The 19,086-nt window shown below is 29.7% G+C and overlaps 2 protein-coding genes across 3 annotated transcripts in view; one reads left to right on the top strand and one right to left on the bottom strand.

Annotated features, from left to right (window-relative positions):
* The window catches only part of LOC139523891 (diacylglycerol O-acyltransferase 1-like), a 20,765-nt gene extending 14,649 nt beyond the window's left edge, over positions 1-6,116 (bottom strand). Inside the window, exons 1-2 of one of the 2 annotated variants that reach the window (XM_071318265.1) lie at positions 5,984-6,116; positions 3,506-3,593 (exon numbers count right to left, since the gene is read on the bottom strand). In XM_071318265.1, coding sequence (XP_071174366.1) covers positions 3,506-3,593; positions 5,984-6,099 — 204 coding nt within the window. In that variant the 5' untranslated portion in view covers positions 6,100-6,116. Of the gene's footprint in view, positions 1-3,505; positions 3,594-5,359 lie in introns of both variants that reach the window. The other variant, XM_071318264.1, reaches the window with a different exon arrangement.
* On the top strand, positions 6,115-19,086 carry LOC139523892 (TBC1 domain family member 20-like). Its single transcript, XM_071318267.1, has 9 exons — positions 6,115-6,349; positions 8,360-8,533; positions 9,708-9,788; positions 9,940-10,034; positions 10,530-10,621; positions 12,002-12,103; positions 13,879-14,020; positions 15,239-15,426; positions 15,906-19,086. The coding sequence occupies exons 1-9, from the start codon at positions 6,313-6,315 to the stop codon at positions 16,090-16,092; spliced, it is 1,098 nt and encodes a 365-aa protein (XP_071174368.1). The 5' UTR covers positions 6,115-6,312; the 3' UTR covers positions 16,093-19,086.

Genomic DNA, 19,086 nt, shown 5'->3' with positions numbered 1-19,086 from the left:
AATTAAATATAAATATTTAAATATTTAAAAATAAATTTATAATGTTCTACATTCTTGAGTTATTTTAATAAAAACTTCATTTATATTGTAAAGATTTAACTTAAAGGCAAACAACTTTTTTCTCAAAGAAAGCTTCAAGTGATATTACAGCCAAAACAAACATTTTAAGATTCTCTCGTTTACTATAGACAATCTTTTATTATACCCCTGAAACAATTATTCTTAATTACTGTAAGAATAAGTCCTGTTTTTAGAATATTTCGTCTGTTGAATAATCTGACTTTCTATACTTTCCGATATTAGACTTTGGGGAAATGTTACCAAAAAAGAAATCAGTTTAATTTTGGCCTTATTTTTCGAAATGTATATTTTCATTGCTATAACATGTAAATATACATGTGAAAAATAAGGCCAATATTAAAAAGATTTCTATAGTTTCTAAATAAATAATTGTGTCCGATGATTGTGTTGTGTATAGGAAAAATGATTATAATGTTTTCTCCAAATTGCACATATTGTAAGCTTGATTTAAATTCTTTCTGTTACTATTACTTGACTGAGTATCAAAATGTCCTACTAATTTCTAAATACATGTAGTAGGTAACTGTAAAAAAAAATATACTCCTGACACAAAAATTGTATAAAAAAAACATATATTGTGTGAATTTGAAAATTTCTTTTAATAAACCTGAGAGTGGAATAAAACTTTTGCTGCAACTTTTTACTTTGGTGAAATTCTTACTAATATCTACAATTTCCATAAAATGCATAACAAGGCTTTACATTTTTTAAATTCATAAAATATTTTCCTCTTCAATCAAAAGGTAACATAATTATCTGAAAATGCAAATTTTTAGCCTGCTTAAGTTATATTTTAACTTAAAGATTTCATTATCAATAAGGTTGATACCTTTCATTTGTAAAACATAAAAGTTTATCAAATATCAATGATTAATTCACACTTTAAATCAGTATTCAACTTGCATACTAAGTACTGTAGCCCTAATACCGATATTTAGATTCATAATTCATAAGTTACTTAAATGATTACATAATAAATCCTGGTGATAACATTTGTAAAATAACTGATTTAAAGTTTTTAATCACATAAATTATATAATGCTAATCACTGTATTTACAGATCATTAATTCTATAAATGATAAATTACATAATAAATTCTAGTCAAAACATTAATAAAATAACTTTAAACCGGGTATATCATATGTCCACTTAAATTATGTAATACTAATAATTGTTGACTTGCAAGATATCAATGAAAAAACACTGCTGAATTTTTTTTTAATATATATTATTTAATGAATGACCATCATCAGTGTGATGAAATAAAATCTGGCAAGCAATTGTAAAAATATTTAATCCCAAAATGAAAACATTATATTGCTACCATCATTCTAATACAAAACCAGGAATCTGCATTACATGTCACGTACAGGCGGAAATCCAGTTGAAATAAAACAAAAGAATTGAAGCTCTTTGTTAGAGAAGGCGATAAATGCTTACTGTAATGTTTACTATAGTAACAAAAATTTTAAAGTTAATAGAAACAAATAAACAACAATTTTCTTTTCAATTACGAAGTGTTTTATTTTAAAAACACCATTTGCATAAGTTTTCAATTTATCTATTACATAGTAATGCAGAACAATTAGACATCAATTCCACGACATGGGTATCTATCAAGTTGGATGAAGAAAATGCATAACCTCCGATTTAATTTTTTTTTTTTACCACAGACGGAGAACATGTCAATCTATTAGTTTAGTAATTTTCGTGTCTGTCCTTCCATTATGTGACTCAAGAAAAAATTCCAAAATATGGTTAACAATTGTATCGAAAAGAAAAAATCGAGTGCACCTTTTTGTGTTAGGGCCTGTTGAGGTTTATATTTTGTCTTTAAAACGTACAAAGCAAGAGTATTTGTTATATCATCTCGCTTCAGATTCTATCATTTTTATATATCAAAGCTACAAGTTGACTTAATAACATAAAAAAATCACAGTACCAAAAGATGAAATATATTGGTCAATTAAAATACCTATCCGATGAATCACAAAAAAAAGAGTAGGTGTTTGAATAGCTATTTTTTTACTAAAAGTACTTGGCGACAGTCTTTTAAGTTGAATGATGAAAATGCATATCTTCGAGAAAAAAAAAAAAAAATTTTGTGTGATAATTACTAGGGTTTATAATATTCAACCATTGAAAATTTTTAGTCTGCCCTTCAACAAATATTTAATTAGAATTTTTTTTAAATGTTTATGAATTTTCAAAAATTCCGCCTGACAACCAATAAGACAATAGTTTTAAGTTGAATCATCAATGCAGACAAGATCATTAACTGATGCTCATTAGCTAGAAGATCTATACATTTGTCTTTTAAAATAATACTGACATACAGGGATCGTAATGGTGCTATGTGGATAAATGTATTGATTTTCAAGAGCAAAATTGGCAACGCGTCATCCCTACAATGTCTTCCATTTCTACAATTGTGAAAATGAACTGGTGTAATGGGGAGATAATTTTGACAAAGTAGAATCTTGACTGCCTAAACATGCTTTCATCCTGAATATGGATGTAATATTTGCTGCTGAACACTTAAGAAACCTTTTGGCTTTTTAAGAAGCCCTATCTAAAAAATAAATCAATCCAAAAAATATTTATTCTTAATAAACCAGTTGTTGGCATGACACGGGTTATGTTCTTCTCATATATGTTATGATGGTAGGATACTTAACCCCTCACGGGGAGGATTGTGCCTGATATTCATATGATGAAGACATAACTTTTCAATCAGTTTAATTGAGGTCGGGAGCTGGCATGTCAGTTAACTGCTAGTAGTCTGATGCTATTTATGTATTATTGTCATTTTGTTTATTTTCTTTGGTTACATCTTCTGACATCAGACTCGGACTTCTCTTGAACTGAATTTTAATGTGCGTATTGTTATGCGTTTACTTTTCTGCATTGGCTAGAGGTATAGGGGGAGGGTTGAGATCTCACAAACATGTTTAACCCCGCCGCATTTTTGTGCTTGTCCCAAGTCAGGAGCCTCTGGCCTTTGTTAGTCTTGTATCATTTTAACTTTTAGTTTCTTGTGTACAATTTGGAGTTTAGTATGGTGTTCATTATCACTGAACCAGTATATATTTGTTTAGGGGCCAGCTGAAGGATGCCTCCGTGTGCAAGAATTTTTTCGTTGCATTGAAGACCTGTTGGTGACCTTCTGCTGTTATCTGCTCTATGGTCGGGTTGTTGTCTCTTTGGCACATTCCCCATTTCCATTCTCAATTTTATTATCACATATGTATGGGGTTTTATAATCAGTAGGTTAAAATATAAGGTTTAAAAAAAAAATAAGGTTAGTATGGTTTATACATAAAAATAATTTTCAATCACTCTTTCAACTGTAGTTAAATTGTGTTTTTATATTTTCTTTCTAGACTGCATAAAAATTAAAAATTTTACTTGTTAAATACATACCAGCAGTAAAATACATAGGTTCAACAATCCTCTGTAGTTTGTAAACCCACTGGCTGTGCTTAACAGGGAATCGGCATGCTTATGTATCCTGCAATTATATACCCTTCATTAAAATATAATATATCTACAAAGCTGCACATAATTATTTTAAACATCTTAAATGTCCCTGACAATGTACAATATATATATTTTAAAATAAAATAACAAATACTGGATACAGTACTCAGCATTGCCACTATTCAAAGAATATATATATGGTAGCTGTATGGATTAATTATAAGAACTGTTAAAGTTAGTTTAAAAAAAAAGCTGCACATATATTTTGTAACAGGAATGCATAACAAATTAACACTGAAATTAGCAGAAACAGTACAGTGAACAAAAGAAATAAGAAAATATCAATGATACCACTACTGAGGGGCTATGAAGAAATCTCCCATATTTTAATGGGTCAAAAGAGTATATTATGAAGGCAAAAAATTTACCTATGATTTTTTTTTATATCAACATTGTATACAAAATGCAGAAAATTATTCTAACAAAGAAATTATTGTGATATTCTGATTACATGTGTCCTGTGAGATACCATATGATTATTCATTAATTCCAAACTCTTTATTACATCTACTTTATAAAAAATTAGTGTTAAGCCATTTATGAGGATCTCGACATGGTTTACAAAATAGATATATATAATAATCATGATAATGGCCAAATATTTTAATGAATAGAGAAAAATAAGCAAAATTAATGAAAAAGAAGAAAAGAGAAAATGAGTAAAAATAATTTTAAAAATAGAGAATAATGGGGTGCAAAAGTATAAAGAATAACTGTGGAAAGTAAACAAATTAGGCGATACAATATTAATACTGATTTTATACCAAGAATAAAGAAACCATAGAATAACAGATAAAGTTATTTAGTGTGATATTATTGATATATATGAAATTTTACAGAATAAGCATATTTTTTTTAAAGTAAAGAAAAGTGCCATAAAAACTTAAAGAATACAGAAATGAACAACACAGGTATCTTATGAATATCCAGACCATCTTTCATGAATTCATATATTATATGTACCATTTAATTTTTATACATGTACATGTATATCATGTATACAAACAGAAGAATTAAAATTTTATAAATACTTTAATGTATTTCTCTCATTTATATCATAATAAACCTGTAAAGGTGATAAATATTGACAAGGCCATATATGGCAAATGTAATGTGGATGACAGGTACATGCAAGGGGTGTGTCTAATGCATGCACCAGAAACATGCATCATTCACATTAGATTATGATATTGCGACATTAAACAGGATTTTTTTTCAAATATTTTTATTACCAAAGGCTGGCATTTATATTGATCTTGCAGTAACAAGATGGCTGAAAAGTTTGCCAATGTTTTTTTAATGATTCAAGTATTAGTGTCACTGAAAATCTGACTTTGTAAAGCCCAAAAGTTTGTACATGTTGTTTACTTTAACATGTTTGAAATCATTGGCAAATAAATAAATGCACTTTCAATACAAAAAATGTGAAACAACTATAGCATCTTCCTCAGATCATATTCATAGTAATTTTTCTGGCTTGGAGAAGCTGTAGGTGTAAGACGGTATTTAAAGATAATTCTTATTCATTTTGACAATTTTTTTGGAAGGAAAAAAAAATTTACAAAGTTAATAAAAAATTAAAATTTTAATGTTTGAAAATTAAACTACATTTGAACATGATAAAAATTCATAAATACCCTCATTTTTTTTAATTAAATGCAACATGTGCAAACTGGACATGATCATGCCTAAACTTAAATAAACATGAAACTATAGGATAAATAATTATCGACTTACTCTCCTTTACTTTTTTCATTATTTCCATACATTATAAATTCTGGTTCACTCAATGTTCTTTTGAACCAATCAATGCTTTCCATAAGAGAACTTCTTCTTCGCTCAGTATGATTCTCAGATGTAACTTTTTGTTCTTTTAAGCATGATTCACAATGTTCTTTTTTGTTTTTAATATTGTCATGATTATTGTTTGTTTCCTTTTCTGATGATTTATTTTTGTTTACATCAGTTTTCCTTTTCCTTAGGGATTCATGATTAACACTGTCCATGAAACTATTGGAATCTGCTGCTGATGCTGCTTTGACTGTTTGTGAACATTCCTCCTCAATCAGCATTTTGATTTAGTGCAATGACAAGTCTCAGGCTAGTAAGAAGTATAATTTTGAAATGTTACTCTTTTGGGTGTTTCTATACTAATGGGCTATCAGATTTAATGCATTGCATGTTTTGATGTAAGATTTAAACATACTCCAATCAGGTAAGAACTATTCTATTTTTAACTAATCCACGTGGGAATACATCACAGACCACGAACAAGGTCAATGTCAAAAACCTAGGGTTGGGGGAAGGTTTACAACTGTACCGGGTTTGTCTCCTCGGTAAAGAAACACGAAAATAACTCACGGTTTATCTGGTTGACTCTTACGATCTGTAAACTCTTCTTTATAAATGTCTTCAACCTTATTCATACTAATAGCCCGGCGAAGCCGAACATTTTTCGCTGTACTTTTTGTTGCCATTTTCCGCTTCAGTAACCTGTCGCTTACAACAAGCTTAAAATTAGTAAACAAGTTGATTTGTCATTTGTCTGCCAGTCTTGTTCTTTTTCTTAAAGATTTTTGTTGTAGAGCAAAAATGGTAAAATGGATATCATTTGTTGTTAAATAATTTATTCAGCTATCATATGGCATTTATTTTTACATGCTTAAGCGATCACGTTTACGGCGAAAAAGATGAAGACCGAAAAGACAAATATTGAAACGACAGATGGTAATTTTAATATTTCAATCATGAATTCAATTTAGTTCAGGATCTTTCTATTGATCAAGATTATAAACCCACAAAACCTCATGATTTCAATTCTATTGGATTGGAGGAATGAGATATTTGAAGGATCCATTTTTAGCACAGGCACTTGTTTCTATCCATACGAAGGTCGACTATCCATATAAATAGAAGCTTCTATTTATATGGATAGTCGACCTTCGCATGGATAGAAACAAGTGCCTGTGATTTTTAGGCAGTGATATCAAAATAATAAAAAAACTAATATCTACTCCTTCATAATTTGTATATATGTTATTGTAGTTTGTCTTTAATTTGTTGCCTAACCATTTATTGTCAATGCGTTAGTGCTAATTCAGTTATCTTATCTTATATTACACAGGCACTTGTCTCAGAATCCCCCCTAATATACCTTAATATAACAACGTATAGATAGGAAAACAAATTCTGACAAGTGGCTGTTAGTCTATACTGTAGACTCCTTTCTGAGTATAGACTATGTCTATAGGAATCTGTCTATTGTAGCAGATCTATGTGTTATGATTGCTAAATGAGACAAGTATCGACTACCAGTACCACATTAATAAAAAATATCTCAAGAAAAATGACGCCCTATCTAGACAAATGTTTATAAAAACAAATAACGCAGAAGATATAAGATTTTATTTATCAATCATGACCCCATCACTGTTTAAAGATAATTGTACATGTACTGATCACATTTACAAGATTACAATCCCAAGTCTTAACCTGATAGCAAAAACAAAAATGAGGAGATCTATGTGGAATGAATTCTTAAAAGCTATCCACTATTTATCATGTTTATAGACATGCTAGAAACAAATGGAAAAGGATGAAAATAACTACAGGTCACTGTAAAATTTCCTCTCAAGGTTAGAAATACGACAATGTTAACACCATACAATTCACACTGAGTACAAACTAGCTGTGGGACCTTAGCTTTGATAATAGTTGTTACATATTTTGAAAATTTGTAGACACTATGATCATGATCATGATGACCCATTAACTTGACTATGGATATTATGGTACTCTGGAAAATGTGAAGAAAAAAATATATATATCACAAAAGGATTCTAACCATATAATTATATTATTTTCCATGAACATGATGAATCATAATACATGGGGGGAAAAGAAGTGTACATAAAATTGAGAATGGAAATGGGGAATGTGCCAAAGAGACAACAACCCGACCATAGAAAAAAAAACAACAGCAGAAGGTCACCAACAGGTCTTCAATGTAGCGAGAAATTCCCACACCCAGAGGCGTCTACATAGCATGTTTTTGATTGATTAGAATCTAATTATCTAAATGATCATCTCTATCATTTGTGTAAACATATTTATTTGATGAAATAAATAGATATTAATGAAACAAAAAAGAGATGCAATTGGATAATTGTCCTGCCCAGCATATAGTTCTATATGTTGTTGATGCTAAACATTATGCAAAAATCAATCAATTATTCAATAAGTTTCTGTATTTATCACATCATAGTCTTTTTGTTCAACATCATGAACATAGTGTTAATATTTGGGTCATTATGACATTCATTTTGAACATGCAGTAAAAGTTATTAAGGTTTAGTTTATATTCAGGTCCATATGAATTTTTTGCTAAATTGTATGTTTTAGATTCCTTTCATGGTCTGCACTATTTTTTCACCTTCAGAGTAGATGATGCTTATATTTGTGTCACTTTTGGCTCAGTCTTTGTGTTCGATATCTAGTGAAAATGTAATGCTACAAAAGTGATATAGGTTTTTCTCAGTCAAGTAAAAAGAAAACGTATGATGTCACGACCCTATGTCCATGATGTCTTTGACCATGTTGACCTTGACTAAAAAAACAGGTCAAAATCATGTTTATAATATGAATATTCCGAAATGTTTTTCTTACAATTAGGATTTTTTTAAATGAGTAAGCACTGTGCTTTTCTCTAAGTACATTTCTATTTCTTTTATTTTATAGAGATGAAAAGGAAAATTGAACTTATTAAAGAGGCATTAAGTGATGAAGATACACATATCTCAACTTACCAGAAATTTGCCATCAGCTATGGAGGACTTGTGAATAATGATATCAGAAGTAAAGTATGGCCAAAGCTGTTGGAGGCAGATATATCAGACATTTCACCCAAGCCAGGTAAAACATTACATTAGATTACATGTATTACATTCTTTTGCTAGAGAAAAGTTAACCTGTAAAACTATTTATTTTATGAATTTTTATTCTATATACAAAAAATATGAAAATTATTTACATTTATCGTTGTTCTGTGATTTGTTGTATGACCAGTCACAGAACATTTTTCTATCAATCTCCATAAATTTCCTGATTTTTTTGGATACAGAAATTGACCTGATGTTCCTGTCTGTGCTGTTTTTGCATGAATCAGGTCATCAATTAGAATTTGGACACAGTGATAAGACTCAAATGCATAAATTATTATTGTTTTTGTCAAGAATGAGAGTACTTACAGATTATTATACTAGACAATTTAATAATTTTAAATGTGTCTCACTGTTCTGTCATTTAAACATTTCAGTTTCAGGAATTTGTATGTTTTTAAGAAAATTATTTTTACTTTTAGATCATAGTAAATAATTCCATTTTAAATTTATTTCTTATAGTAAACTTTTTTAATCAAATTTTTAATTCACTTTGCAAATTGCTTAAATTTTCATGAAATTTTTACATTTGTCTATATGACTTTTTTTTTTTAAATTCTACAGCTCAGAACACATCTTGAGATAATTCTACCATATTTGGTTTGGTAAAAACTAATTATTGACATTGAAGATTTTCAGTTTTTGTTAATCCTTTGTAATATGAATACAAGCATATCTGTTTCGGTTGTTTTTATGCCTTAGATATAAGAAGATGGTCTTCTCCACTACTGAGGCAAATGCAAAAATACTGTTACCTATGTGAATAACAAGAGACATGGATATTAAAACATCAATGTAATTGTAATAATAAAATGTCTATATAGATACTAAATGTCAAGCTCTTATTTATAATCATCTAGTATCTATATATAAAAGTTAGAAATATATTTGACAGATACATCTCTCAGACTTGGGACAGACCTCATATTGATATATTGGACAGGGTTAAACTAGTTAAATGATATCTCAACACTCTCTCTTTTTATTCTCCATTAGAGTTACAACAAAATGTACATTACACAACACATATTGACAATAAGTACCGGAAAACCTTTTAGAATCTAATGTTTGTGAAAAAGATCAGATGAGTAATAGAGAGAAAACTGTAAAAATAGGTCTAAAAACAAAGGATTGATTTTTTTTTATAGAAAGTTCAGTCTTAGAGGGCCACAGAGATTACAATCAGGTTGTGATGGATGTAAACAGAACTCTTAAAAGATTTCCACCTGGTAAGATTACCTACTAGCATTGAAAATTTCATAATGTTTCACTCACAGTAAGTACAGAACAAGTCAATTGAAATGAGTTATCACCAATAGTATTTGTAATATTCTGTCTGAGTTGTAAAATATAGTCTCACAACAGATTCTTTTACTACAGGTATGGATGACGATGTAAGATTAGCATTACAGGACCAGTTAATTGACCTTATCATGAGAGTTTTAGTTAATCATGAAGAACTTCATTATTACCAGGTAATATTTTCAAAATATGAAGATGTTGTATGATTGCCAATGAGACAACCCTCTTCCGAAGCCCAAATAAGGTAGATGTAAGCAACTACACAAAATGTATAGGTAACCTCACTGTTTTGAATTTTTTTTTACACTTATTGAAATCATTTACATATTTATTACAGAAAATTTCATGTAAGGTAACTTTAGGTGGAAAATTACTGTCGTTTAAAAAAGACCTGCGAAAAATACCAAAGTGATATATATTCACTCATGAGTTGAAAAGCAAATTGACAAAGCCATGGAAAGAAAAGAAAACCAACAGTAAACAAATAACAGAATACAAAGCACAACATAGAAAACTTACACCAACCCCACCATAAAACAGGGTGATCTCAGGTGCTTTGGAGGGGAAACATTGAATGAAAATTATATAATTATAATACCTCATAACAATTCATTGCTGTAATGATTGTTTTAATAGAAATGGCAATTGTTATTTTGTTTCTTTGTTAGGGTTACCATGATATTTGTGTGACCATTCTGTTGGTTGTAGGAGATGATGTTGGGTTTGCTCTTATGGATATATTGTCTTTAAATCATTTAAGGTAGGTATTAAGTATGGTCTTTTAAATTTATAGATACGTGTATCATATAACAGAATGTGACTTTTCAATCATTATTATTGACAAACTCACTGATTCACATTATTGTTATTGATTAAAATCTTGCAATAATCTCTTAATTTACAGTACCTGGGCTGATGGTCATAAGACTTTTAAGTACAATTATCGTATTCAAACTCATAAATTAACCAGTCAAAATACTGCAATAATAGTTTTGATCACACATTTTGCACGCTTGAGTTAATAAATGTGTAATGTTTTATGAAGGACAAGATGCATAAGCAGCAGAAAATTTTCCCTAAAATTCATATAATTCTTTTGAAAGTTCTTTGGCTTATCTATGATATATACCTTTATAAGTAATTAAAAAAAAATCTAAATCTTTCATTTCATTTGTGACACCATGTTATATTTCATTTGCTCCAAAAATAAAAACTTCATTTGCACCATTTCACAGGCAACAGACAACAGAAAAGTTAAATATTGATTGCTCTATCAAGAATAAGATTTGTTTCTGCAGTATTTATATGTATAATTGAGTGAGTTAGTACTCATTTCTTATTCAAAACTTAGGTTTAGAATTATTTATCTTTATTGAAAAGCACTTTACGCCCTTATGGGTCAATGGCTTAAAACATGATCCATGGTACATGTGGTATACAGTTTACAAATAAACAATGAAAACAAATAATGCAGACACTTTGTACTATAATCCTTTTTTTTCTTTAAATCAATATATTAGAGATTCAAATAATATCAAGGACTCCCTGCCCTCAGTCGTAGCGACTTTTTAAAAAAGGAGCCTAATTTTTTAGTGTCCTTTTTGTTTCAGGTTTGAGGATGGGTTTTAATTTATCTATATCATTTAACTCTGTTTTGAAAAATCTAAATTTTAAACTAATTACCTGTATTTACCTGTAATAATGGCGCAAATGAAAGGTTTTATTTTTGGCGCAAATAAAATGCCAATTGCACAAAAGCAAAGCACCAGATTTTTTTCATTAGTTAATCCTTAAGCACATTGAAGTACAAAAACTATCATATTTCTGTATCCCTTAATCATTGTAATGGTGGAGTAGAGACAAGTTATCTGATGTGATGTTTGTAAATATTTAGTCCTCATTGCTTGTGAGATAAAATATATTAGCACAAATGAGAAGGACATAAATTCACTACATGAAACATTGCAATGCACCATGGATGATGCTACATTAATTTTTTATAAATTTTAATGGATTTTAAAATAAGATATAGGAAAATATGTGCCATTACAAGGTCTTAACAGCCCCTGTAGATAATAAAAAGCCTAATAGTGAAAAAAAGTTGCATTGAAATCTTTCTTTATGTTTTGTCTTTCTGCAGAGATTTTATGGATTCTAATATGGACAGAACAAAACACATGTTAAATTATTTATATCCAATTGTTGGAAGATCTAATCCAGAGCTCAGGGATTTTATGGAAAGGCAAGTATTTGATTATATATATTATGAATGTCCTTAAATACTAGTATTTATAGATGTCCCCTTGTGGATCTTTAGAAAGATCAAGTATTGTCCTTGATTGATTTTAAATTGCAGTCTGTATGGATTCTATCCAATAACATGTCATAACATGAGAACACTTGTTCCAAACCCTTTCAAATTTTAACATGTTCTTGTTAAGGAAAAAAGTGAAGGTCTTGAGTTTTCAAATTGTACCATTTAGGAGTTATGGCCCTTGATTCTTTAAAGAAAGGCACTTATAAATGTATAAAAAACATGTTTTGCTGTCATTTTAAAATCCCTTTGTTTGCATCTCCACATGTGTAGTGTACTTCAGTTAAAGCATTTGAAAGACCTGACACTTCTAAGCATGATTATAAAGGCACAAAGGAAGTGTACTTAAAATGCAACATTGAGACTTGTCTTGATGTCAATAATAAAATTGAGAATGGGAATGTGTCAAAGAGACAACAACCTGACCAAATAAAAAACAACAGCAGAGGGTCACCAACAGGTCTTCAATGTAGCGTGAAATTCCCACACCCGGAGGCGTCCTTCAGCTGGCCCCTAAACAAATATATACTAGTCCAATGATAATGAACGCCATACTAATTTCCAAATTGTACACAAGAAACTAAAATTAAAATAATACAAGACTAACAAAGGCCAGAGGCTCCTGACTTGGGACAGGCGCAAAAATGCGGCGGGGTTAAACATGTTTGTGAGATCTCAACCCTCCCCCTATAACTCTAACCAATGTAGAAAAGTAAACGCATAACAATACGCACATTAAAATTCAGTTCAAGAGAAATCCAAGTCTGATGTCAGAAGATGTAACCAAAGAAAATAAACAAAATGACAATAATACATAAATAACAACAGACTACTAGCAGTTAACTGACATGCCAGCTCCAGACTTCAATTAAACTGACTGAAAGATTATGATTTCATCATATGAACATCAGGCACAATCCTTCCCGTTAGGGGTTTAGTATCATACCATCATAACATATATGAGAAGAACATAACCTGTGTCATGCCAACAACTGTTTTTAGAATAAATGTGTTTAGTTCCGATGCAAAGACCTTATCAGTGACTCAATATTAACGCCAAAATATGCAATCTTTAATGACTTGACAACAGTATCGTAATTATATCCCTTCTTAATAAGTCTATTCAAAGGTTTTGTAAGTTTCTGAGGTGAATACTGACACCTTTGTGCTTTATAAAGAATATTTCCATAAAAAATTGGATGTGAAATACCTGAACGTATTAGAAGTCTGCATGTTGAGCTATATTTACAAATGATGTCTTTATACCGATGATAAAATTTAGTAAATGTTTTGACTACTAAGTTTGTGATATCGAAAACCCTGGTGTAATAATTTTTCAGTAATACATAAATTTCTCTCGTTAAAATCTAAAACATTGTTACATACATGAGCGAATCGTACAAGTTGAGATATATAAACACCGTAAGATGGTTACAAGGGAACGTCACCATCTAAAAAAGGATAATTAACGATAGGAAATGAAAAATCATCCCTTTTATCATAAATTTTAGTATTCAGCTTTCCATTAGTGATATAGATATCAAGATCGAGAAAAGGGCAGTGGTCATTGTTAGTATTAGCTTTATTTAAAGTAAGTTCAACAGGATAAATTTCATTAATATACATACTGAAGTCGTCATTATTGAGAGCCAAAATATCATCCTATACATGTACGTGTATCAGGGTTGTTCTTTTTTTTTTAGGTCTGAGGTGGGAACAATATTCAGTTTAAGTTGGCTGATAACATGGTTTGGTCATGTTTTGGATGATATTAGACACATTGTGCGGTTATATGACTTCTTTATAGCAAATCACGGCCTGATGCCAATATATCTGGCTGCTGCTGTGAGTATTTCTTACTTTGATATTTCATCAAAATAATAGGATTGTATTTGATCATATATGTTATTCCATATTGATATAATATTTGTAGGTTTTTCTATATGAATGGGATTTTGAATAAATAAGCATATTCACCTGCGGAAAAGGATATTCACCGCGTAAAACGTCGCATGCTTTTACATGTAAAATTTTGGTAAAAAACGTTTGATGTACAATTGGTTTTGGTAAATATTTTCCATTACATTCATTTCTCTCGGAATATGGAATAAAACATTTACTGTCTTTTGTTTCGGTAAATATGTGGTTTAATTGACTTTTGAAAAACTGATATTCACTTCGGCCGTTGGCCTTAGTGAATATCAGTTTTTCAAAAGTCAATAAAACCACACATTTACCTCATCAAAAGACAGTAATTGTATATTATTTGCATTTTAAAACCAATAAAAAACCATAACTACTGTGGATTCATTATTATTTGTTGGATACCAATTTTTGTGTTTTTTGCTGGTAGAAGTGAACCATGAATTTAAATGTCCAACGAACTACAAATTTTCTATTAGGTTGTATGCAGACTTTTGCAAAACATCGAAATCAGAAATCCATGAAAAGGCAAGTTTTCTGCAGTCGATGAAAATTGGTACCCATGAAAATAAATGAATACACAGTAATTAAACTGCAATAGCTAAGATTGTTTTCAACACCTACTCATTCTAAGGAGTATTGTGTTCAGTTAAGACAAAGTTACACTATAAAAAGCTCTCAAGTTGAGTTAGTCCTAGTTAAATTTACTTTTGTTTTTCTTTTTTTAATATGTGTGAATGAGTTTTAAATTGAGTGGATTCTCAGTTTAAGTAAAGTAAAATGATAATTGTTTCTATTTGTAAGATTCTGTTCCACTTGACATGAGTTTTAATGCAATATTCCTTGCTACAAAAAAAAAGTGGTATTGATGGAAAAGCAAGTTCTCTTCACCTTTTGTTTAAGCAAGTTCTGCTCGATTAATTTAGAGTTAAGGAACTTTCCTCATAAAACAATGTTGTATTCTTCATCAAGATTGATTGGGAAACAGAGTTAGTGTTCATGATTTAACTTATCCATTCAGTGCTAGGAAATTATCGAAATATATTAAAGGAATTGTGCTTTTAATGTTTGTTTTTATCAAAAATGTACCATCTTCTTAATTTTTATATTATCTCTTTCTCTCTATATTGCATTTTACAGATTGTATTGTATCGAAAAGAGGAGATTTTAGCTAGTGAATGTGAAATGTGTGTATTACATTGTTTGCTGTCTAAGATCCCAGATAACTTGCCATATGAGAAGTTAATCAGTGATGCTGGTGACTTATTTTTACAATATCCACCCACTCAGTTAGCTAATGAGGCTCTCTTAGCATATAAAAAGAAAAAGTAAGTTAACATTTGATAAACGCTTTGCTTTTAAAACTAATTTTCTATAAATGCAGAAATTTTAGTGATGTTTCTTTGATTTGTTTGCAAAAATTGCATGAAATCTCATTAATCAAATGCACTAAGTGAGGGTTAATTAACCATTTATCAATCATTAATCAAATGCACTAAGTGAAGGTTAATTAACCATTTATCAATCATTAATCACACAGACCTCTGTGTCGGCTGATTGAAATAACAAATAGATTTGACAATTTTGAAGTTATTTTTTTGAATATTGAAGAAAGGATTTTATACTTTTGATTAATTAATACTAATTAGTACAATGTATGTTAATAATGAATATAAGAAAACAATTTACAGTTTTTTTTAGATATAAAAAAAAAGCACAATATACCTTTTTTCATAGTTTGTTTATTCTTCTTTAATATAAAAATCTTCAAAACTATAACCAGGAACTGTTTGTCTTATCTTTGCAGTGACGCAATTAAAGGAAGACGGGTACAGAAGCAGAAGGAGAACATAAAAGCAAAGAGATATCACTTGTCAAAGTTGTTCACACAAAATGGTTCTAATGTACTAGTGAAAGTAACAATGTGGACGTTTGTAGCATTAATGACTGCTGGAATGTGGGCCATTATTAATACGTACAGAGAATTTGATTGATGTATTAGGTTGTAGGAAATATGTTTTTATTTATTGGTAAACAGCATTGTAGAGATACAAGGCTTGACAAATCAGAAAAAGAAGATAGCATTACTTTTCACTTTTGGTCAAATTTGAAGAAATGAAGCAAACATGAAAAATTGCTCAGAATTTTAAAAAATTGAACTAAGAAACACTTTAAACTTTGTGATTCACGTTATACATTTAAGTACTTTTCACTTTCAAACAGTATTTTTTTCTCACAATTAAAGAACGTTTTGTTATCTCTAGAATACTGTTATCACCTTTTCTATAAGAGTTTGAATATTGTGATAATACATTCTGTTAGTGATAGTTTGTTTTAAGAAATCTGATGAGCACTGATAGTAGATTTCTGAAAATTTATTAGTACAGGGTAGCTAGAATCAAGATTGATGTAAAGTATTATAATTTTTTTCAATACTTTCAGGTAGCTTTTTCTTATTTGGATATTATTTTAAATTATTTTTTTATCGGAACAACCATGGAGATACACCTCAGTTTGTTATAAATCTGTGTTTACATTTATTTGCATAATATATCATGTGACTTTTTCTCAAAAATTAATTTTGTTCCCATCCTTTGAAATAGTACATGATTAATCAGTGCTTAAAATTTAAAGTAAAAATGACGCAATGAATGAAAATAAGTTAGAGTTAGTTACATATGAATAAATTAATTTTTTTCTTTAACACATTCCTTGTTTTACCCCTGAATTAATTTGTGTTGGTGTATTGGAAGTTTTCAACCATAATCTCATTTTACAAGATATTATGCCATTGACATATGTTGTATATCTGCCTATCAATTTATTTCTAATCTTAGAAACTTTGCCCAAATGAACTAAAAACAAAGTTATCCTATTGACATTTATTTCAAAGCAAATCTTATGAAACAACATTATTACTGTTTCAAATGTGCTTGAAAGGGTCATTTGCTGCAAATAGGAATGATCAAACTTATGATCCCCTTCAAGAATCAAGATCATAAATGGCCAGAAACCACTATAAATGGTCATTAGTATAACTGTTAAGGATATAAAATATGCATTAAAAAAGATAAAGTATTTTCATAGTGTCCACCAGTGCAACTCATTCATAAAAAACTTCCAAGATTGGTCTACAACAAATTTTAACCATGTTAATGTTTTTTCTGAAGCTCATGATGATAAAGAGAAACTGTAATCGGCAAAAGTGGCCAGCAAAATACTTGTCAACATGACCAGAATTATCTGATAACACTTTAATATATGTCCCTTTTCATTATTTTAGCTCACCTGGCTCATATTTGTTCTTATACAGTTAATCATCTCCTTCTTGAACCTGTGAGTGACTTGGCAAAATTGAATTAAATTTTCACAAGTGTTCTTAGAAAAATTCCTCATTTTGTTCTGATTGGATGAAAAACAGGTTACTCTTGATTTGGAATTGTTGAATTTTAATATTTCATTTCCTCTAAAGCTTCAGGGCAAAATCTTTTCAAACTTTAAAGGATAGATTTTAAGGAAAACCTTTACAATATTCCTCATTTCGTTTTAATCAGGTAAAAAACCTGGTGGCTACAGTGGCATATAGGTTTTCTTTGAAGCCTATGGGAAATGCGCTTCAATTATCTTCTCTTTAACAAAGAGGTAAAATTTAACCAAAATTTGCAGGAATATTGTTTTGAAAGGTGTCTAAAATGTCTCTTCATTCTGATTAGATAAAACATGACAGCCAAAGACAGTTCTTGATTCTGATGTCTATTTTGTACTTTCTTATTGCCAAATCTTTTCAAACTTTAAATGCACGATGATGGTGTACCCTCTACTAAAGTTCACCAATTTGTGATCGGTGATTAGGTGCCATACCTGTATGGAAAAATTCTAATTTCATTCCATTTCGATGAAAAGCATGGCTGCCAAAGGTAATTCTTTATTCAAATTTTAAATGTCTTCTCTGTAACTACAATGCCATATCTTTTTGAACTTAATTAGAATGTCATGGTGAGCAATAGTCTATCTACAAAAAGTCCTTACAGACAGAAACATAGTCCAGTTGATAAACAAAACAAGATTTGGGCCCATAAAGTATCCATTCTACGCAAATCATTTTTATTGCATTGTACAAATTTTATGCATACATTATTATGTCAAGGTGAGGGATATAGGCTCCTTGGAGCATTCAGGATTTTTTTTGGCACTTTTATGGTTTCAGATTAAAAAAAAAATGATTAAGTAGAAGGTACACAATTTTTTGCTGCCAAAAAAAAAATCAGTCCAAGAAATTTATACATATGCTGGTACATGTATTCACAAATAGATTTAAAAAAAAATACTGCATATATATATATTGAATATCTTTTAGCTTAACTTACATGGACGGATCCAGCCATTTTAAAAAGGGGGTTCCCAACCCAGAGTAAATGGGGGTTCCAACTATATGCTCCTATTCAAATTCAAATGATCGTCCAAAAAAAAGGGGGATTCCAACTTCCAACTCTGCCCCCCCTTGGATCCGCCAATGTCTTAGTTGTCATTTACATCACAAAAAAAATATCTATATGGGTTTAAAAAGAATGAAACCAAAGGAAAAAGAATGACTTAACTGACTTCATTTTATGATGAATGTCATTACTTTTCAATGTGTGACCATGCAAAAGAGATTGCAGTCTCCTATATTTTTCTTTTGGTCTTCTGATAGAACCTAACTTTAGATGATCACTGCCCAAAGAATTTTAGTCAATTCTTTAAGAATTGTTGAAAATGACTTATTTATTGAAAAAAAATATAAAGCTTGTGTTCCCTATATTTTGAAATGTGTATGTCAATCTGTGTATTTAATATGCAGAAAGAAAATTCATGTAAAAAAATCATAGAAATTGTGATATGCTGTTTGAACTTTTTATGAATGTAACATTGTTTACTATTATTTGTGCAATATATATGTATATTGTCCTGTTATTTGAGGAAATAAAAGAATTTAAAAACCTTAAAAA

The sequence above is a fragment of the Mytilus edulis genome, chromosome 5 (assembly GCF_963676685.1).
Source record: "Mytilus edulis chromosome 5, xbMytEdul2.2, whole genome shotgun sequence".
In the NCBI taxonomy this organism is placed as follows: Eukaryota; Metazoa; Mollusca; class Bivalvia; order Mytilida; family Mytilidae; genus Mytilus; species Mytilus edulis.
This window is presented reverse-complemented; position numbering and strand designations above follow the sequence as displayed.